We start from the raw sequence: 22,951 nt of genomic DNA on the forward strand, positions 1-22,951 counted from the left end.
CTCAACATAGGGTCCTCTTTGACAGACAAAGATTATAAAGATAATGAAAATAAAGAGGACATCTGGGGAAGTATAAGGTAACGGACAGAGATTTATTTCCAAGTGCATTAGCTAACATTGTATTATATGGTCCTAAGAAATTATGTCGTTGTGAAAGGTATACGATATAACCTGACCATATATGATAAGCAATAGCATTACATCATACGCTTACATATTATTATTAATATAACAATGTACAACAACTGATTCCTGCCCCTGGGATCTCACACAGTCACACAGGCCATCATAGTAATCACATCTGTGTTAGACATATTAAACGCAAACTGTGTATTGTGTTGTGGTGCGTGCTGTTTGACAGCCAGCGCACAAATACCTGCGGACGGCACTGACCTCAACTCAACCTCAACCTTCACCCAGTCCGTGTCTGATCGTCCAAACTGATTTCCCAAGTTGACTTTTCCCCCATTTTTGCCACTGTTTTCCCCATATTCCCTCCCCTGCAGTCCCTCTCTGGTTGTCATCTGAGCCTCAACCATGTTGAGTGAACGATGATTAATTTGGCTTTGTGGCCCTCGGACCATTTCACCGAGATTAAAAACAGCACTTCCCCACAGTTGACATCGGGTCATTGCGGGTATATTATAGTCTTACATTTCCTCTCAGATTTCAGGCCTCACTGACTCCAGGAAAAGAATCAGGTTTGCAAGTTCAAAAGTTCTAAGTTATTGATTATTTTCTTCAAACAAGCGGTTCATTTGTAGGTGGCGAACAAAGTCAACCCAAGAGGAATTTGACCTCAGAGAAAGAAGAATCAAGTGATTCTTGTTTGCTCTGTAGGAACATTAATATAAAAAAATAATTGATGTGGGTAATTTTTGAGATTCTAAATGCTGGTTATTAAAGCAGACGATGAAGACAATATTTACTTACTTCAGCGCACTTTGGAGGAGAGTCCGGCAAAAGCGAAACTATGAAAAACATAATACAATGTATGCCAACCAGCGTTCATGTTTCTTGTAGCTCTTCAGCTGCAGCCACGAGTCAAGTTTGAGGCTAACAGTGACCCAGTACTAAGAACTCCAGACTGGGCAGGTAGGATTGCTCACTGAGTGAATATTATAAGAACTAGAATTAATATTAATGCCCTGGAATAATTAATGGTGCCAGATGATTCAGCATTACATTAATGAAACTGACTTGACTTGATCAGAAAGCTTTGTAAAAAGGAGAGATTTGTGCTAAGAATTATGACAATTTATAAAATGTGATTTAGTGTGAGAAGCAGAGCTGCTGTCAGGGTGGAAGGCACATCTACTGTAAGCTGTTGAACTTTATTTGTGTCACTTTATATGACCAAATGTTACTAGTGACCCATTGTGCTTTTTATTATTAAAATTAGGATAGCAAATATACAAAGCCCACGACTGAAAAGGAATAGGATGAAAGCTATACAAATGTTTTATTTATTCTTTCATTTGATTTTAGGGTTTGGATATCTGTGAACACTTATTTGCACAGAAAATAGATTCTGATATTGTTGATCATCATTGTGTTGTTGTAAAGATGTTCTAATAAATCTACATTGTGAAGCAACACTAACTGTATCTTCACTGGATTGGAAATAAAGATATTTTACAAAAATACACAGAATTACAAGGCTGTAGAGGAGGGATCTTCAACAGGGGGGTCCTCAGAGTCAATGCAGGGGGGGCTCCACATTATTGTTAATTTTTGAAAGTTTTTTCCAAAATAAAAAAATGAATCCGACATATTAGCAAATATACATCCCCAGTGATGATAGGCTGACTGGCCTATAGGTAAGGTAGTCACAGATCCAGTTCATCCTGAGGGTTCACTGTATCACATGTTTAACATTAAAACATGATTCATAAAATCATGCCAACAATTATTATTTTAATAGCTTAGTATTCTATGCACTAAAAAGGTATGTATAAAGGCTTTAGTCTAGGCCTACAATAACATGTAGGGGCCTACATGTTATTGTAGGCCCAGTTTAATATGCAACTTCATTTTATACAATATATGTAGTAGGGGGTCCCTGCTCCGTCTCTCTTTCAGTTAAGGGGTGCTTGGCTTAAAAAACATTGAAGAGCCCTTCTGTAGAGAACGGTGCGCTATTGCAGACTTATATACTGAGGTTTTAATAACATTGTTTTAATATAGTCAGTTGTGAAGTGGGCCGGTCTAAGGCATGAAAGGTGAAAATGAGTCCCACTCCAGCCCTGATTCATACACATCCACACACCCACGATGCAGCATAGGGAACAACTCAGGGTTCTGTGTCTTTCCCCACTTCAACATGGGACTGCAGGGGCCAGGGATGGAACCAGCAACCTTCTGATTGGTAGGCAACTGCTTTTCCACCTGAGCCACAGCCGCATGTTGCTGTTTTGTAAGAGAAACCCAGCAAGCGAGCACAGGTTAAACAGGTATCTATGAGAAAATGGTAGAAATAAATAGCTTAGGACTAAACTGTTTCAATAATTAGCTTTAAGTAATAGAGAAAAGTAACATTAATGGAGAACTGGTGGAAACATTCAGCTTATGTCCAAGTAGTAGTAGCCTAGACTAGTAGTAGTACAATTGTTGACCAAACTAGCCTTAATGTTGACAGTTCAAGTGTATGAAAAAGTATCTACTTTTATATAATGAATAGTGATATACATTTGGAACACATTTGGAATTGATGTCCGGGTGCTTGAGTTCCTCTGACAGTTCTGTGGGGGAACCTGTCACTGGTCTGGTCTTTGTCACTTATTGAGGTTGTACTGCCTTCCTGTGGAGGAGGAGAGGAACTGTTTTGGCCTCCACATGAAGCAAAATGTGGAGCAGTCTGGTCAGCCCCGACATGACGTCTACTTAAGTAGTCTATATGGTCATAGCAGCATTCAAAAACTAAAAAAAAGATTTCCAAAGTAAATGTAGCGTTCCCTTTAATGGGTTGGAGTGAGGCTCAGGCCATCAAATTTGACTTCTCCATCGACACATTAAAACTTGAGCTCCAACAGCATTGGCTTCCTCCAACTCACCGACTTCATACTAAACACTACAGAACCATAGAGCAAACACTAATTTCTTAAAATGCACAGTATTATATAGAACGATTAAAACATGGAATTCTTTACCACTGTTATTGATTAAATTAAAACAGAGATCAATGTTTAAAAAGCAAATAAAAAAACATCTTGGAGAATCATATTTGTAGAATGCAATGCAGTATTTATGTATTTTATTATGGAATAAATGGTATGCATTTGTGGGGGGAGGAAGGGTGGGTGGGTTGTGTCTATATGACATGTTTTTAATGGGTGTGGACTGTCGTGCTATGAATGCTTTGTTTTTTTTGTGTGTAATAAGCACACTGCACCAAATTCCCTTAGTTGCATGGCAATAAATCATAGAGTCTTGAATTGTGATTTTTTTATTCTGTAGACTGTAATGTCTAATATAGGTTTTTAAATGTGGACCCCAGGAAGAGTAGCTGTACTTAAGGGCAGAGCTAAGGGGGATCCTATAATAAACTAAACTACAAGAATTACAATATGTAATCTGAAGCAATATGACAGTTCAGAGTATTAGCTGACTATCTGCAGCTGCTGATTTCTTGTAACTTATCTTCAAACACACATCTGAAAGGATGTTACACAACGCTTTTTGTATTCTTCCTGGCTGCAAAAACTTAAAATCTAATTTCATTCATCTTGTGCACTTGCCACTGTGTAACTAAATCCTCCTTATATGTAATATAGATCTCTGATGTACCTCCACCAGCATCAGAATTTCTTTTCTGCCCCAGTTGGGTTTTCTTCTTGTTACCCTTTCAGCCAAGTTTCTGTTATTTCACTCCTATTTATATATGTATATTATAAATATACTGAGACATTAAAGATTTTCCAAAATAGAATCGACTCATTTCAGAATAACACATCACAAAGAAAAAGTATGAATGTTTTAAAGAATGAATGAGGGGGCAGATTGGCTATCTATACATTGACTTAATTAATGTGAGAGCGGTTCATTGGTGTTCCTCCGACCCTTCACTGAAAGCAGTAAACCTCTTCAGAGTTATTCCTAGAGTGACAGATTTTAACTGAATAAAAAAAAAGAAAACTTTTAATAAAAAACACCCACACATGGTACCACAATTTAAAATGCTGCAAGTTTACAGATACAGGAAAACAAAGACAATTTTGTAATAAACCATCTTGTTATAAACCTCGTGAATCTGCAGCAAACAACAAGGAGTACTTTCCTCGGTATCCGTTAACATGGTGTCACAAGAGAAAGGTCCAAGTGATCTGGGTTATGTTTCAAAGCCCATAAAGTGTGAAGAGTACAAAATAAAGAAATATCCACATCTGCCCGCATAGTGAATAGAGTCAGAGTCAAACGTCTAATCAGTAATTCCACAAAGCAGTGACCTCTATGCAAACACTAATGCAGGTTTCTTCTATCGGATGTATTTTTACTTCAAGGGTTGGTTCACCAAAATTACAAAATCATATTTTCTAACCTCCCTACAGCACTATCTCTACATGCAGATATAGCCTGGGTTTTAAGAGTTCTGCCTCTACCCCAACACAATGAAAGAGAACGGGATTCTGTTCAGCAACTGTTTTGCTGACTGTTTCCATAGTTCTAATCAAGATTGTCTCCAGACTAACAGGGAAACTGCTTCTGGAAAAACGTGTTGAATTTTTGCAATGTCATTTGTCAACTGATTTCTGAGTGAGTGATATCTCAGAGACAGACATCTCAAAACCTGTTCACATTAACTAAAACCGCCCGCAATGGGATACAACTAAAGCTAAGTGAGTTTGTGTTTTGTAATTTGGGTGAACTGTTATCACAGCCTTAACATGGAAACTGCCAACAGTCATTAGCATGATTGAATTAAAGTGATGGTTCGGAGTAATTTCACCCTAGGGTCCTTTGCACCATGACCTCAAGCCAAACACCCCCCCCAGAAGCTTTTTTCAGCTGGGTCTAGCATTGGGAGAGTTAGCGTAGCAGCGTTATCAGCTGAATAGCTTAGCGCAGGGGCTAATGGACCCACGTTTGTATCTGGTAAATGACCCCACTAATAATGCCCGAAATGATACCAAACGTCTACAGTAGTACATATAGGTTATGTACTCATAAAACAATGGATTGGAAAGTTTGTAAGTACACCAGAAGTTTATGAACACTTGCCTGCTGGCTTCTGCTCTCTCTGCTGTTGCTGCTGCCGGCAATAAGACGAGTGCTTAGGGCCGTCTACAAATTACAACACCGAAAAGAGATGCAACAAAAATATTTTTTAATGTAACTTTTTTTTTTTTTTTTTACTAAGTGCTGTAGTATAACTAGCAGGAGACAAGTAATAATTGAGGTAAGTTTGGAGATATTACCTTATTTAATCATTAAATTAATAAATATTTTTGTTGTATCTCTTTTCGGTGTAGTAATTTGTAGACGGCCCTAAGCACTGCAGCAGCAGCTGCAGCAACAGAGAGCAGAAGCCAGCAGGCAAGTGTTCATAAACTTCTAGTGTACTTACAAACTTTCCAATCCATCGTTTTATGAGTGCATAACCTATTTGTACTAGTGTAGAAGTTTGGTATAATTTCGGGCATTATTAGTGGGGTCATTTACGAGATACAAACGTGGGTCCATTAGCCCCTGCGCTAAGCGATTCAGCTGATATGCTAACTCTCCCAATGCTAGACCCAGCTGAAAAAAGCTTCGGGGGGGGGTGTTTGGCTCGAGGTCATGGTACAAAGGACCCTAGGGTGAAATTACTCCGAACCATCACTTTAAACATATACATTGATGTTATACATTAGCCCAACCTTTACATCACCATCTGTATTTCAGTTAGGGATTTTAACTGTTGTTTCTATGCACTGGTATTTTAATTCACTCAGTCCGCCAAGCCCAGAAAAATGGAGTGTAGGTCCCTGAGATTGAGCTCCTGATGGCCGTTAGTCCACATGCACAGCAAGCAGTCCAGATAAGATAATGTAGGTGTGATACAGTAGCTGCCTTGTGTATCCTTCTTTATCGTACTAAGTGGTGACAACTTTGAGAAAGGAAATGTTCATGTACATCCATCCCAAACTAACACACAGCATCATCAACATACAACAAAGAAATACAGCAGAGGCCAGCACTCAGAGGAATTACAGAGAGGACTTTTAAATATTAACTGAAGAGAACATAATCTGACTTTTGGCAGCATGAACTTTTTCGGATATTTTGCACCAACTTTGAGGCAAACATATTCTTTCATTCACATTACGTTAAAATTCACTGAACCGTCTCATGCTTGTCTAACGTGTGTACTTTTCTTTTTTTTGGAGCGGAGCTGCTTGGAAACACAAAATTAATTTCAGTGTAAACTGATAATAAAGTTGATTCGTATGCGAGTCAAAACTGATAAACGCAAGGAACAGTTAACATTTTGGGAACTACACTTGTTGACTTTCTGAGCATAAGATGAGAAAATGAATATTAATCTCATGTCTGTTTTAAGCACAGAGCTGGAGTCAGGACGTGGTTAGCCTAGCTTAGCATAAAGACTGGACAGAGGAGGAGACAGCTAGCTTTGGGCAAACACAATCTGTAGTTCATACACTTCCGTTTGTGTAAGGAGCACACAAATGGGACATATTCATCAGTGAGCTTTGAAGGTGTCAGTAGGACAGTGCCCTGCTTCCAGCCATGCTAAGCTAGGCTTACCATGCCCTGACTCCAGGTCTGTACTTACAGAAATTAGATTGATATCCATCTGGACATCTCTATCACCGCAAATAAGCATAATCGCCTGAGTTCTGAACTATTGCTTTAAGTATATTTCTCTTCAAAATCATGTTTACAACTTATATAAGCCAATAAACCGACCATACACAAAAAAAGGGATCCAATTTGGGAGGCAGAGCATACCAGCTTAGAATTATTTATGCAGTATCTGAACTACATTTACAACTTTATTTAACCAAACATGAGTTAAATTATTATTGCTCTGACTAAATGACAAAAGGAACATTTTACATTGGTTTGCCATGAAAGCTGCCCTGTAATCAACCTCATTGAAGAACTGACAGCTGTCAGAACCAATGAAAACATCTCAATTACTGACCTGCCGACCATGTTCACAGTCAACAGTATGTTTATCAGTCTCTCATCTAACCATTAGTTTGCTTGCATGGTTGTTGTGTGAAACAAAGTCTTGCTGAGAGCAGTGAGTTCACGCTCGTCTTCCATCCGTCCTGACTCTGCTCCATGCTAACCAGGCCAGGAGAGGCTGAAGTCAGAGTCCCATGTATGTTCAAAGAAACAAATCGGTATAAATGAGGAGTTCAATGCTCTAAATATTTCCAACACTGGAACAACTGGGGGAAAAAAGTATAACAGACATCTTTCTGCCAGAAAAACCTCTACAGAGCTGAGCATGGAAGGGTTATTGTAATATTTCTACACCTATATATTGGTGGCCAAAAGCTGCTCATGTCATAATGATACTGTACGATGGCATACTACTGATTAAAGTTCCCCGGGCAATATTTTTTATAAGAAGACTAAAATAAAATGACTCCCTGTAATGTGAAAGGATTGCCAGTTCCACCGATACCACCGAGTGTCTGCTCCCTGCCCGACACACAATGGCACAGAGCAGACTCTGAGTGGTGGGTAAAGAGAGCAACCAGAGGGATACAGAGACTAAACCAAGGTTAAACACTGGGGAAATGTTGGACTTAAGCCAGGCTAAAACAATGGAGAAATACTGGACTAAACCAATTTCTAAAACACTGGGGATATATTGGACTAAACCAATGCTATAACAATGGGAAAATATTGGACTAAACAATTACATTTCAGTTTAAATAAACGTTTTGCTGTTTTGTCGGGGTTAAACGTGCCCCAGGGAATATTGGACTAAACTAAGGCTGAAATACCAGGGAACATTGGCCTAAACCAAGGCTAAAATACCAGGGAATATTGGACTAAACCAAGGCTAAAACAACAGTGAATATTGCACTAAACCAAGGCTAAAACACCAGGGAAAATTGGACTTAACCAATGCTAAATCCTTCCCATTGTTTAGATCGAATGTGATTAAGGTAAGTATGGCAGCACATGAGAATATTTCCAAATCAGAATCCAAATGAAATGTTAAAGTCAAGAGTACTTCAAGAGAAATGACAATACAATGACATACAATATTGTCCTTGGGCATCAAACCATTTATCGTCCTACCATAGCAGATAGGATGCCAAACCCATTTGCAAGTATAAAAAAACAAGAAAACATGCCTGGATACAGTTTTTAACATCATGAAAATGTCCAGGCCATCAAAGAACTCATGTATACCAATCTGGGTGCTCTTGTGTAAAACTCAACATGGCATGTACACGTAGTCCACACTAAAAAGGCCACAGAAAACAGGCCTGAAAAGGTCCAGTGAGACGTGGCTCAGTCTAGTGAAATTATATCTGATATGCCGCTGTCAGCCCCTCCTCCAGCACCCCCTCCCCCTGTGATGACCCGGGTCTCGTGGAGGGAGCTGGCGGCGTGGCTGCTGGTGTCGTAGTGGCTGCTGGAGGAGGACACCAGGGCTGAGCTGGTGCTGGCTGCGGCTGCACTCTGCATGCTGCTCGTCAGGTTGTCCAGAAACATCTGTGGCCGGTAATGCTGAGCAGGAAAGACGAGTTGATCAGGATCAACATCATTAAAGTCCACTGAAATGTCTGAACCCTTCAGTATTACTATTTAGTATAAACTGCTACAATACAACTTCTCCAATCCAATGTATGGTTTCTACAATCTCTATTTCTTAATTTTTAAGGGTGTAAAGATTCCCCACTACGAATTGTTTTCCGGTTGTTTTATCACAGATACGACTACATCGATACACGGACCCCTGCATCGGTCTAAATGGACCAAGATTCGGCTGATGGCCCGGTTCTAATGTTACGAATTGGTTGACTGAAGCTTTGCTGTAATTTCAACCAAGCTGCTGCAGTGTGCGCGATGCTGTTGATAGAGACGGCTGTGTTTATGTGTGACTGGGAAAAAAAGCCTCACCATTTGTGTGATTAAGGACTTGGTCATTCATGTTCAGGGTGGCAGCGATCAGCCAATCAGTGCCTTTGTTTGGGTTTGCAGAAAAGAACGTGCCGACTTATAGGTTTCATTTTTGGAGTTAGCAGAATACATCGTGGATATTGTAAATTGTACTAGCTGCGGTCTGTGAGTCCTCCATCCATGTGTGTGTTCATAAACATGTGAGCAGACTGGTATAAATATGTATAAATATGTATTTGGCTGTGTTAAGTTTATAGTGACATTTATATGTTCTAAGACGTTCAGTTACACAAAAGTCCATTAGCCGCATGCTAATGCTCACAACAGCATTATTGTGCTCATGTGTACTCTCATAATACTTTATACAATTATTATTGGAGTGCTCACAATGACTGTGTAACGTGGACCTGTGTTTGAGATACTGTCTCTAAGATAAGTTGGCTTTATTATTCTCTGGTCCCTTTCACAAAATATATATTTATTTGAGGTAGGCAAAGCTTATTTATAGAATTGATTGATTATTGATTGATTATTATAGAATTTTAATTATGTATAATAAGAAATCAATGTGTGTAGATTATACAAATATTAAGTGTATCCATCAGATTGAATCGTATGTCATTGTATCGCACCAAATCGTTTTAACATCGAATCGCACTGAATTGATCCATATTAAAATGTATCGCCCCTCAACGGTATCGTACACATACGTATTGGATCGTCTTATAAGGGAGAGTTGCACACCCCTATTCATTTCATCAACTGTGGGTAAATTACAATCAAACATATTTAACCACCTCAGTCCCACAAGAACTCTAGTCAGGCTTAAATGTGAAGTGATTAGTGTATCTCTTATCAACAAAACTCATTAGAATAGACTTTTTTTGTCCCTGAGGGGAAATTTGTCTTGGGTATAGTGCTATAATCTGTTGCTTTAGAATACAAACATGTAACAGAGAAACCATTCTAAAATCAACATGAAATCAACATAAGACATCTTAGAAAACAAAAGGACACATGACTGCACAGACAATACTACCTATTAAAAAGTGACTAAGAATTAAAGTGCTATGTGCAAAAAGTGCTGGTGTGTTTATTGCACTGGTTATGAGTATTTTTAAGGCCTAACAAATACGCTCCTTATAAAACATTTGCAAAGGTGTTTTTGTAAGTATTTTGAAACCAGTATTGTTTATATCCATGTTTACCAGCTCGCAGTGTGCTTTGTTTGTTGTCTAAACAAATGAGGTGAGCCTACAGTGTCTAAGCAGCAGTTGGAGGCTATTCTCTGTAGCTGCTAGGGTTGCTGGTTTGATAAGATTAGAGGAATCTTGCATAGTGCATCTTTTAACAGTAGAAATCTTTAACAAACATACCTGAGGATCTGCTTGAATTAAGGAAAACAAATCCAGACCTATGGGTAGGGGGGGAAAAAACAGATTATTAACAATTCCAAGTTGTGATAGTGCTTACAGTCCCCCTATCCACTGACTCACTCTGCATGTCTGTTGGGATGGTGGCTAGGGTGGATGGGTGGAAGGGGACTGCATAGTCAGCGAGCGTAGAGGTCAGATACGACGGATCCAGGGCCTGGACGTTTGGCACGCGCACAGTGGGCTGGTAGGTCAACACCCTGAGAGAAAACAGCAAACTTTTATTTAACAGTGTGCTCCAGATTGCATCCATCCAAGAAAACAGCAAACATTATAACACTTAATGTCTAATGTCCAGCATTGTCACATAAGTCACTGAATGGCAAAAGTAAAACAGAAAAGTGATTACGGTATACTACTATGGATTTTTCTTGAGGAACGAGGCTGGTGCACCCAGCTCTGTCTATGGTTCTAGTAAACAACACAGAGAGGCCTGCTCACCCCTTCGCATGCATATCCTCGCTCTTGGAAATGTAAACGCAGCGTTTCTTCAGTGGAGGGTCTGTGTCCTCTTCATCAGAGGAGGAGGAGGAGGAGGAGGAGCTTTCCAGAGTCAGGTCAATCACATCCGCCTTCTTGGTGGAGCTGGGCTCCGTAGAGTTGGTGACCACTGAAGACTGGCGTAAAGGAGCTGAGGCTAAAAGACAAAGGTTCCAGGTTAAGGCTAGTATTATTCTAGATTCGTCTTATTGTCAACAAATCCCATAAAAAGACCAAAACCAACAATATGCCATAAGACATATATATCTTTTAAAATTATTTTCAAAAAGGCTCAGTAATTTCCTAAAACAACTGGTACCATAGTTTTAACAAACTTTACTTAATCAGTAACGGTGTCCTACAGTGTGTGTGTGTGTTCATGGTAATGTCAGCCAGTGCAACACTATGGCTCATTGATGTGTTTATGATACATCAGGTTGTGATACACACATGACACTTGTGGGTAGGATCAATTCAAACCTTGCCCAGGTATCAAGATGATGTACTTACTCTGTCTTGGAGACCTATGGAAGAGAACATCGTGCACCCCCACAGGTTACAAGACCTGTTTTATTCCAACATTCCACTAAAACGATCAAAGGAAAATTTTGGTTCAATTATAACTAAAGTCATTTCTACTTAAATATCAAATAACCGGTATGTCCACTAGGGCTGGGACGATTCGTCAACGTTATGAATTACATAAAGTCAAAAAACCACATGGCTGCCTCCAGCAACAGTGCATTCCTTGCAAGTTCAACAACACGTTGAGAAAAGGGCTCGCACACGGTCTTCTAAAGTGTGGGCGTATTTTACTCTTAATGCCAACAACAACAACAACAACGTGGTAGTCTGTAGACTTTGTAAAATGCATCCCTGAGTCAGGATAACAGCAGAAAAACACCACAAGTTCTGCTTCATCGCCCTCATTGGTCTCTCGAGGATAAAAAAAAGGTTGAATGACTGAATGGATCCAAAAGGGAGAGGTTTAAGGGATGAGGGAAGGGTGAGGCAGAAATTATTCTTTCTTCTTGGTTCAAATTTATTTTGTTACTTGTTTTGTTTTATTCAGTTTTTTCATGTAGTTGGTCATTAGTGTTATATTATTGAATGCATGTACATTTGTGGATATACTTTATTGGCGATCCATCAACATGTAACATCACCTTATATAATGTTATGTACTAAATACCAATAAAAAAATGTATCCCATAAAATATGATGTACTTACTCTCAACTTTTGGAATTGACTGAGAGGGGACTTTGACTGACTCTTTCTTTGGTCTCATGGGACACCAGGTTCCATCCTCCTGGAACTTGATTTCATCCACATCGGAGCAGTCATTCAGGATCTCCAAGAATAAACTGAACAAAGAACATAACACTTAAATCACCATTATGCAATAATTATTTGACACTAAATTCTCACACGAGCAGATTGACTTTGGTGGTGTTTTTTTTGGCCCTGAAGCTTTAATATTGGGTATCTCTGATACATTCTAAATTTGACATGCCTTATTTTTGACATACTGCTTGATCCTGGTTGAAAACTGTTAACTTGATGAGCTTACATTATTCATATGATACAAAGGAAAGTTAACCTGGAGGAATGTGACTCCTGAAATTGACATGACGTGTTCTGCCAAAGAGAAGATGTATCACTCTGTTGGAGTTGTGAATACAGCAGTGTTACAGAGTGATGCTTCTTTTCCCTCATAAGCAATCTTTGGCTGAGCAGACACTGGCTACAGAGAGCACACAAACCCAACGGTTTATTTTTTTTGGGCTGCCATCAACCAAAGCAACAGTCAGTATCTACAAGAACAGATTTGTAACTGTCAAAGCTTCGCAAATTTTGCCAACCTGTGTGTCAGAACATAGTCAATCATGGGTGCAACCAAATACATTTTCACAATCATATGCTCATTTTCATTCTCATATGCCCGGCTGTCATTAAGGAGAGCAGCACTGCAACACTAGCAGGCTGAGGTGGACAAAACAGATTAGAGTAAAGAAAGGATCAGATTTATTTTAGCCGATACCAACTCATTAACATATGCCTGGATCGGCCCCGATACCAATACTTAGGATCGGATCAGGACATCTGTGGTTAAATACATAAAACTAAATGAGTAGAGTTCCAATAACCATAGTGAGAAACTCTGTGTATACTTAATTATTAGGATGAAGCATGGATTTTTCTGGTGCCATGTTCTGATGAGTTCTTTTAACTTTCGTAATGAGAACATGGCACCAGACTAACTGTACAACTGCCTTAGCAAGAGCAACAGCAGTTCATTCTTCATGTGAAGTGGTGGAATTAGTTGAACTGACCCGTCAATGATGAGACTCTCGTATGCAGCCTTCTTGTCACACACAGGACAGATCCACGTGGGTTTCTTCTCATTCATCTGCAGGTAGAGGGCAGCGTCGAAACACTGCAGGTGAGAGCAGGTCACCGCCCGGCATGGCACCGTAAGTCGCATCTTTCCCAGCTGGAAGACAAAACATACTGACCTCAGTCACAACTCATTTATGAAGAACATGGTTGGTTCCTTGCACAAATTCATTAGGTAAAACTTAATACAAAGTTATTGCACTTCAGAAAGTCTTACAGACATGCACATAAAACATGAATGTCACACCAACAGTATGTCCCTGGAAGATTTGGTACTGTGTAAAACTTGGAGCTTATGCCATAACATTCTAAATAAGCAGTAATTGTAGGCAATCGTCACTCATTCAGCTAAGCCAGCAAACCTACTATTATAGCTAACGGCAGCCACAATATCCACTAATAATCAACATATGACTAGGGGTGGGTATCGAGAACCGCTACTAAATTGGTACCGGTTCTGGTAAGTACTGAATTATCAATACACATCTGCACTGCTATGGGTTGTAATGCTATGTAATGCCGCTGGGGTCTAAGCATCGGGGAATGTTTTATAAACTAAATAACACTGATTAAAGTTAAAGGGGTTAGCCCCAATGTTAGCAACAAGCCAAAGCAGCCCAGGCTCCCTAACTTAAGGTGAGCTAACCTTTAGGTTGGACCAGCTATTCTTATTTTAGCCGCTCCTCCGAAATGTTGCTCAGCTGAATTTAGCGTTAGCTCTCCTAAACCATAGTCCTGACAACCAGACACAACTAATTTGGTATCAGAACAACATGAAAACCAAGGCACGTTTGTTGAAGAAAATATTAAAAAGCCTTTATTGATGCGGATAATGCTCAGCCAAAGGTGTAAAAAAAACAAACAAAAAAACGCGCCGACTAATTTTCTAATTTCTAAAAATAACTAATTTTGCATTACTTACAGACATTTGTAGCAATTGCTCCTCACTCATATATACGGGAAAATCAGGAAACAATTAAAATTATGTCTGCAATAAAGTAAAAATAAAATAACTTTAATGTATATATATATATATATATATATATATATATATATATATATATATATATATATATATATATATATATATATTATATATATAAAATAGTTTCATGTCTTTATTTTATTTTTGAATTAAATTACTGAATAAATAAAGTGACTCCAGGTGATCAACAGCTTGCAGGATTTTTTTGGTTCTTACACAATTCCGTAATACAACTGTGAAGTTGTTGAATTTTTTATAATGGCGATGACAGATGTAATGGATACTGTTGTCAGTTGCTACATTTACATAAAAATAATAATTAAATCATAACAGCCAAAACCGGTGGAACACGACTTCTGGTTTAAGCGCTTAATTATTTTAAGTTTTAGTGCCTTTTACATGTGAAGGTTTGTTATGTATTGAATGCTTCAGACTTTGGCGTCCCCCAGTGGTATTACAATGGAGAAACTGTAGCAGAAAGTAAGTGATCCTTTGACACAACGCATACTGGCCCTCATTTATGAAACTTGCGTATGACCTTGTGTACGACGGGCGTACGCCGATTCTTACGCAAAGCTTGGCATTTATCAATTTGAACGTGAGTGTAGGCTGCGATAAAATCTCACGTCTGGACCCTATACACAGCAGAAAAAGTCTGCAACATTGTTTTAGCCTGGGGGGTTCTGCACAACATCTCGCAGGGAAACACGGTGCCATAAATGTAGAGATGGAGCCAGATGACCCAATGCCCAGAGAGCAGTGTCCAGAACAGCCCCAACTGGGGGCTATATGAAGGAGACCGAATATTATTCCTCGCTTTTAAAAGGTAGCCTATAGTGTTAGGTTTGGCAATGATATTCAATACAGGAAACATGACGATGCACACTATTTTTATTTACTCTTCAGGTTTTCGTTTCTCTTAAGTGAATGATTTATTTCTGCCATTGACCGAGTTATTTCGGTTTGTTTTTCCAGCCACTCTTCTGTCAGGAGACAGGGACGGGGGGGTGGTCCAGCACGGGGAGGACACGCACTCTATCTCAGCTGTTGCCTCGTTCTGACTCATGAAAAAAAAACACGAGTAAAATAAAAGACACTGCATAAACTCCGCTACCGTGTGTTTATTTATATATAGGTAGCCTACACCATGTAGGCCTAAGAGATTACAATAGAAGCCTGTATATTACTATTAGGACTATAGAAAATGTGTTACGGATGTATTGAATAGGCTAAACTTCAGCTGGAGTCCGATTTACTACGGCAACACTGTTGACCGCATCAGTGATCTCTTTCCATCCTGCATTCTTTCTACAGCCTTTAATAACAGTTTTCAGGCTGCCAAAAAGTACACACGTTAGTGCAAATGAACCAGAGATATCAGGGTTTCAATCTCCGCTTCTCAGCCGGATTACATCTTGCCATGTCGTGAATTGTAGGGGCGAGGCCTCAAAACCCAGAATATATTGGGGCGTGATATTTAAATGACGATCGTTTCCAGCCGCTGCATTTATCAAAGTACGACCATTCTTACGCTCTGATTGGTGTGATACAAACGTTTCATGAATCACACGTCGTAAGATGATTTCTGCGCTCATTTCGACGTTAGGTTGATAAATGAGGGCCACTGTGAGTATCAATTATTTTCGCATTTCTCTACAAACTATAATTTATGCTGTCCAAATAATTGCTGGAATCACATAAACATTGTCGACAGATTCTTCATTTACCGGGCACATGAGTGAGACGCGAAGGCTTGTTGTAGCAATCTCACTGTCTGGATCTGCTGTCAACTTCTCTTTAACTGGAACACAGAGGAGTACAGGTTAACAAACAGAAACAAAAAGATTAATTTCAAAAGGCAAAAAAATACATGAAAACCAATTAAAAGAAACTTCCAGTTCCATAAACCTGACATCACCAGGGATCCACTCCTCACTGGCTTTCAACAAATGTAAGTGTTGATTTTTGTGTCTTGATTCAAATCAGTTTTAGAGACATTTTCTTAAGGTCTCGGGTCCCGTTGGCATTAGGTTTGCTATTCTTATAATGGACAGGTCAATTTCAGGTTTTGGTGGAGCAGCTTTACTCACCAAGGGTAGCAAATAACGGACAGCCATGCTCTCTATGATCACACGCTCGACGCCCTGCTAAGCCCTGAACTGCTACAACTACTATTTCTAGTCATAGTTCCATTATCTTTATTGTTACTATAATTGCCACTGTTAATCATACCAACTGCTAGGATTATTATGAATCATATTTCTCCATTTCTGTATCAGTGTCTCTGTGTCCCAACCGGCAGCTACTTCACTTTTTACATGGGAGTTTGAACCTGACAAAGCTGCTGGACATGGAACGTGTCGCTGGGACATCACCCGTGTGTGCTGTCCGACTAACACACACAAATCTAACCCTAACAACCAACTAGCCTCTAGAGGTCTGAATAAGTCAGTTTCCGTTGCTGAACATCTCACCATTTGTAAAATTCCAACACATTCTCTCAAACACATGCAGCTAAATGTCCTTATTTTAAAGATTTAGATAAAGAAGTAAGGAATGCGCAGGGGAGCAATTGATGGCTGATCTGCACGTGTATGCAGATTTTCAGTAACCAGTAACCATGTTACTACAGTGCATGTAAACACAGTGTCTGATTACCTGCATTACCTGATTTTTCTGAGAAAACGGGTTTCTTGTGTGCATGTAACCATACTGACGGTGCTTTTCAGGTTAGGTAAATATTTTTAGATTTGTGAAGACTACCTCCAGGTAAAACTGCTGCTGTACAATGTATAGTGGGCATTACTGAAATGTAGTCATTGTGGTTTTCTATGTAGTTACTTAGTGCTCTGGAGTGGTCTGGGTTTCTGATGCCTTTCATCCTCAGCCTCTGCAGGAGCAGTGGTGATGTCAGCTGTCTCACCAGGTACACAGACATAGAATAGGTCTGAAAAACAATATGATCCAACAACCTTTACAGAGAAGTCACTGTTACAGTGCGCAAACATGACGGCCAACTTGAGCACAGAAAAACAAAGAGGAAAAACAAAAAGCTGAAAAGGTTCCAATGACATATGTGTTCTCACTTTTCCAATTTCAGGTGCCCATGTGACTGAAATCTGATTGGGTACCGCAGATGAGAGTCGAACAAGGGAGGTAATATTTAAAGGTCTTCCTGGTCTCTTCTGTTCCACGCCGTTTTTGGGTGGTGGTGCATAACCCTACAGGAATAAAATGCTTTGTTAGGGTCTTTATGGTAGAATACATGACTTGGATTGGCTTTTAATTGGAACTGTTCTGGAGTGAAACTAGCACTTACTGGCAAAGGAAAAAGTTTCCCATTGACCTTTATACAAAGACTGTTTGGGTAGTTATCCTCTTGAGGGCAACTTGTCTCTGACAAGCAAAACCTGACAAAACAAAGAAACATTTGAGAGCCTGAATACACATTGAAGAAAATAAGCAGACTAATAAGTGCAAATTTTAAGTAACGTGTTCAAAATATGTTCAGCAAAACCGTTAGGACAGCAATCTTAGTGCTATGTTCTAAACCAGTGTTTCCCACATTTACAGTATATGTGTAGTGTTTTTAATAAACCTGTGATGGCAAAAGATGTTCGAATATTCATGAAGGAAGGTTTGGAGTCACCATGAAAACATTAATCAAGTTATTCAATATGTTTTTAAAAGAGTTTTGACTTGAACCATTATGCTCACTTAAAATGTGCATTTCTTAATTCGCAAGGAATCGCAAGGTCTATTATTTACAGGTCAGAAAACTTTGAGCATTCTCACCTCAGTTGAATTTGAACCATATAGTCCCTTCTGCCACCTGGTAGAAAGTCCCTGTAGACAAACACGGTTGCACATACTTAATATATTTATCATTTACCTCTTGGGCATGTTTTTTTTTCTTTTCAGCTTTTCTTCAAATTAGTCCTACCTGGATATGCATACTTCACGAACTTGCTGTGGTGTCAAGGCAAAGATGAAATATTTTTCTTGGTGGTACCTCTGTGCAGGACTTGCTCCTGAAAACACAAATGATGACTGTTAATTACAAAGTGCTGCACTCCAGATAACTTAAATACCACTGCTCACAACACACACAGTGTAATTTGTGACCTTTATAGAACATAAAGTTCACATTTTCAAATAGTAAATTTGCATTCATACTAGGGCTCAGAAAAAAATTGATTTGATTTAAAAATTGAGTTGGTAGGTCAAATCGATTCAGATTCGGAGGGGGGAATCGAATCGAATCATAAATCGAGTTTTTTATAAAGAAAATCGCAGATTTTTTTAGGGAAACAAATCGCCCAGCTCTAATTCATACAGTCTCAAATGATTCCACTGCAGTAATCCAAAAGTCATCCATACACTCGACACTCACAACTTCTGCTTAGAAAGCACTGAAACTTTTACTTTAGCCATTTATTGGACTTGCTTCCACCAGGAAGATAGTTACATCTGAAGTAGGCCTACTGTTTTCATTCCTTCTGCCATCACAAAGGCTGATTGTGTTCAGAATTTGGACAAGTACTTCACTGAAGACAAAGGCACAAGGTATGTCTCAATTCGGATACTTACGTGAGTACACTTACATGTAGTATATTGTGTATACTATGTACTCACAATTCAAGTGTATAATATATATAGCATATAAACACAGAATTAAATTGAATAGATCAGCCCCATTGTCACTAATGCCTGATCCCACTATTTGAGTCAGTACCGGTTCGATATCCAATATAAGTATCAGATCGGTGCATCCCTAAAAGAAAAGACCACAGACCTAGACTTGAAGGTTTGATTAGGACATCCAGCACATCATAGAAGGGGAGGGGCTTCATCTGCACATCTGGGTGGACGGGGGGGATGAGAGGTGCTGGCTGCTGGAGATTCATGCTGGTTTTGGTGTCGTGCCACAGGGCTGTTCCACCACTCAACAGGCTGAAGTCTGGGTTACAGGACTGACTCCTGCTGACAGAGATGGCAGTGTTCACTACAGTTACCCCTCTCACATCAGAGGGCAACAGGGACTTTATGGTCGCCAAATCAGGGTCAGGGGTTTTTATGACCCTGGAGTACCGCTGGTGATACAGCTCCTTGATTTTGATTTGCAAGGCTGGACTGCAGCAGCAAATGCAAAGCCGCTGGGAGAAGCTCATGTTTACAACCCTATTTGTTGTTGTGTAAAGCACAGTAACACTTGAAGCTCGGATACTCTCAAACTTGAAACTTGAGGTCCATCATTGTGTCCACATTCAAAAGCAAACTCAAAACCTTTTTATTTTCTCAGGCATTTGTTTAAATGACTGTGTGTGTGTGTGTGTGTGTGTGTGTGTGAATTTGTATGATTGCACTTGTATGTCTAGTTTGTTTTTGTTGATTGTCTTGCTGTGTATTCTTATTTCTTATATGTGTTGTTCATGCTATACAAATCAAATTGACATTGACATCCTGTGTAATACAACGGAAGAAATAGGTACACCAAGACATGAAGCAGGCGCTGAACACCACTGCCAACCCTAGACCAGAGCCGAGCACTAACTTATTCTAATGAAGATCTGACAAGAAGCCACTACACAAGCCAACATCAAGGCCAAACAAGACATTGTTGATTACATTGCCTGCCTCCAGAAACCACTGTGTACTGTGTACATAATGCAGTGCAACATTAACAATGACTATTTGGTCAGACCATAGACAATTTAATGTGAATGAGCCACTTGGGGTCTAGGAAGTTTTGTTTCATTTTTGAACTGATATATGTGGATGTACTACAGATTTAGCCAGTTTGCTTGCTAAACAACATAGTGGTATCACTTAAATATATGTTAAAATGTCAAAAATTGTTTTACTTGTGTTAGTTTATACACAAACATTCATTTTTGTGTAAATCAATTAAGGATGTGAGAGTATGAATTAGTAATTTTTGCACACAGTTCAATTCAAAAGCACAATGTATTAATCTGTGCGAACAATAGGGCTGCCACCTCTTAGTCGACTAATCGGTCGTTTTGGTCTTAGTCGACTAAGATTTCTTTAGTCCATTAGTCATTTTCTATGCTTATTCATGCTTAATTACTTATTTCCAAGAAACTTCTGAGTACATTTATGGTAAACACAAGATTTAAAGTGGTGCTTTTGCAGGATTAATTGTGGAGAAACTCAGTTTTACAGATGGTTAATTAACTACATTTATATTGTGCTTTTCTAGTCTTAACCACCTCTCAAAGCGCACAGCTCTGTCAATTAAATCAACTAATCGATTAGTCAACAAAATCTTATAAGTGTTAGTCGACTAAGAATTTCTTTAGTCGAGGACAGCCCTAGTGAACAAATTATAATTTTTCCAATTACACCTTCCAGGCTCTTTAGGTTTAGAAGCTAACATTGTAGAATTGCAGAGATGTGACATTCGCAGGGTAGGTATGTCCATTTTTGTCATGTATGTGAAGGACTTTTGTCCACCATGAGGAGAGATCTCTCCCTGACATTTGCTGTCAGTGTGGAGATTATTAAATGAATCAACTGGTTACTGATAATTGGGATTTGACACTAAGCAAAAATAGCTGTGGTTAGAATTCGAAGCCTAATTGTGCAGCTCTGAAAAGACCAAAAATACAAAATTACAACAGTCAAGACAACATTCAGACACTGAACAACTGCTTATAACTTACAAACATAAACTACCTAATTTGCAAAGAAATGTCTTAAGCTTTAAAATGTGCCTAAAAAGAACCCCCTACAGAAAAATAAGAAACAATGAAGAAACCCTACTGACCCTTCGATATAATGCTCCATGCTGGATTGTCCTTATGTGCATATCCTTTTTCCTTACAATTCCTCAGTATATGTGACCTTTAAGCATCTAAAATATTGAGGATGATATCACAAATTATTAAATAAAATCATGGAAAACATGACAAAGTACAATGATTCAGATGTAATGTTTAAACACACACCCGCACCAACATAGCCCCTTGGGGTGGTTATTCTTCAATCCGTCATCTGTCTTTTGGAAAAACTGAACCTTGTTCCTGGGGGTTTCTGTCCATACTCTAAGCTACGTGTCCAACTCAAGGCCTGCGGGCCGAACCCGGCCCCTCGCAAATTTTGAGTTGGCCCACATATCAATTTAGGTTCACAATCAATTTTAGCGAGCTTAGATGTGCACCAAACCAAAAATACAGGAAACTGTTTTTCAAACTGCAATTCCCCCAGAACCAGAGAGTTGTCATGTGTGGTCACATGATTGTTTTGCTAAATTCTCTGATAGCTAAGCAACTTTTTGCTGACTTTTTAAGGGTTTTATCATGTCGACCAAACCGTAAGAAAGATATGAGACGTGCAATAATACAGTCAAAGATATGTGACTTTTCGACTAAATAAAGCATGTCAAACTATACATGTCTGGCCCTTGATGTAATTCTCATTTTCCAGTGTGAAATTGAGTTTGACACCCCTGCACTAAATGGTTATCTACTGCTGTACTTGCATGATAGAAAAAAAAAGATTTCAGGTGTTCATTAAGACTAATGGATATAACTTTTTATAAGAAAATCCAGTGAATCCCAGCTGCTGGAGGAACCGGGAGCAGCCAGGGGAGGGGGCAGGACTTTAGCTCTTAGCAGCATTCATAGCAGGTGTTGTTATTCCAGACAACCAATGTTTGTGAACTTGGCCACCTCTTTTCTAACGTTACTGCAAGTTATTTACTGTTTAGACACTTTAGACATAGTGTGACGCTATGTGACTCACTTAAGTGACAAGTAGCCCACTGACGTTACATACATTTTGTTCATTCCCAAACACAAAATTTCCTGGTCACCAATAAATGGCTTCCAGCGTTCCTTAATCAATTTAACTCACGTTAGATTACCAAACACATTACCAACCTAATAATGATCTACGGAGCAGCAAACATTCACTCAGCTGTGTGTTTGGAAGGAGTTATTCACATTAAAAAGTAGTCTACAGTTTAGACACAACAATATATATCTAGCGTCAATTTTGGCTAATTTTGTGTACCATCGTGACATTAGCTACATGTTATCATTAATACTACAGTACTTATTACTTCACTAACAGCTTTAAACACCCACATACTTAGAGACAATAAATACAATGTAGTAATGGTTTCAGCTAGTTGCAGCGAGCTAACAATGGAGCTATTAGCGACTGGCTTATCATAAACTGTTAGCATTAAGGCTAACTACAGAGATGCAAACTATCTGCTCTGAAAGTGCACGTTCCTGCCTGGCAATGCCCTATCCTCCTAGCCTATACACTCGGGTAGTCATACATCGACCAATTTATGCCTTACAACGTATCGTTTCATGTTGTAATGGTGACAGAAGTATGGCAAAATCTGTGTTTTTCTTTTTGCCTACCCGAAACTCTTCACTCTCCGCCATCTTGTTGTTCCGGTCATCCCGCCCAGCAGGACTACTTCCAGGTGACGCCACAGCTGCGCCGTAGAGTGGAGGTTCGTAACGGTAACGGGACCCCACGGTGTGGAGAGTAAGCGTGTGCCACAAACCAACAACAGAACAGTGG

General features: G+C 39.3%; 1 protein-coding gene across 3 annotated transcripts; it reads right to left on the reverse strand.

The window, feature by feature from the left end:
• Positions 1 to 6,025: 6,025 nt before the first annotated feature.
• pias2 (protein inhibitor of activated STAT, 2) lies at positions 6,026 to 22,951 on the reverse strand. Of its 3 annotated transcripts, XM_028577410.1 has the most exons (15): positions 22,786 to 22,951; positions 21,177 to 21,263; positions 19,182 to 19,366; positions 18,330 to 18,417; positions 18,182 to 18,232; positions 17,706 to 17,796; positions 17,473 to 17,607; positions 17,228 to 17,333; positions 16,114 to 16,187; positions 13,338 to 13,498; positions 12,235 to 12,368; positions 10,965 to 11,160; positions 10,587 to 10,723; positions 10,467 to 10,504; positions 6,026 to 8,697 (listed from the first exon to the last, which is right to left on the reverse strand). In XM_028577410.1, the coding sequence occupies exons 2-15, from the start codon at positions 21,194 to 21,196 to the stop codon at positions 8,479 to 8,481; spliced, it is 1,635 nt and encodes a 544-aa protein (XP_028433211.1). In that variant the 5' UTR covers positions 21,197 to 21,263; positions 22,786 to 22,951; the 3' UTR covers positions 6,026 to 8,478. The 3 variants fall into 3 exon arrangements, with proteins under 3 accessions (XP_028433211.1, XP_028433209.1, XP_028433210.1); XM_028577408.1 differs by lacking the exon at positions 21,177 to 21,263 and having other exon boundaries at positions 19,182 to 19,369; XM_028577409.1 differs by lacking the exon at positions 21,177 to 21,263 and having other exon boundaries at positions 22,786 to 22,950.

Source organism: Perca flavescens, chromosome 5 (genome assembly GCF_004354835.1).
Source record: "Perca flavescens isolate YP-PL-M2 chromosome 5, PFLA_1.0, whole genome shotgun sequence".
Lineage (NCBI taxonomy): Eukaryota > Metazoa > Chordata > Actinopteri > Perciformes > Percidae > Perca > Perca flavescens.

Excerpts from the sequence above, each read along its gene's own strand:
- pias2 (XM_028577408.1), bottom strand. The coding sequence starts at position 22,826 with ATGACCGGAACAACAAGATGGCGGAGAGTGAAGAGTTTCGG. Across the intron at positions 19,370-22,785 it reads CGGAGAGTGAAGAGTTTCGG|CAGGAGTCAGTCCTGTAACC; the intron begins GTAGGCAAAAAG and ends CATCTCTGTCAG. Across the intron at positions 17,797-18,181 it reads ATGGTTCAAATTCAACTGAG|GTTTTGCTTGTCAGAGACAA; the intron begins GTGAGAATGCTC and ends TTGTTTTGTCAG.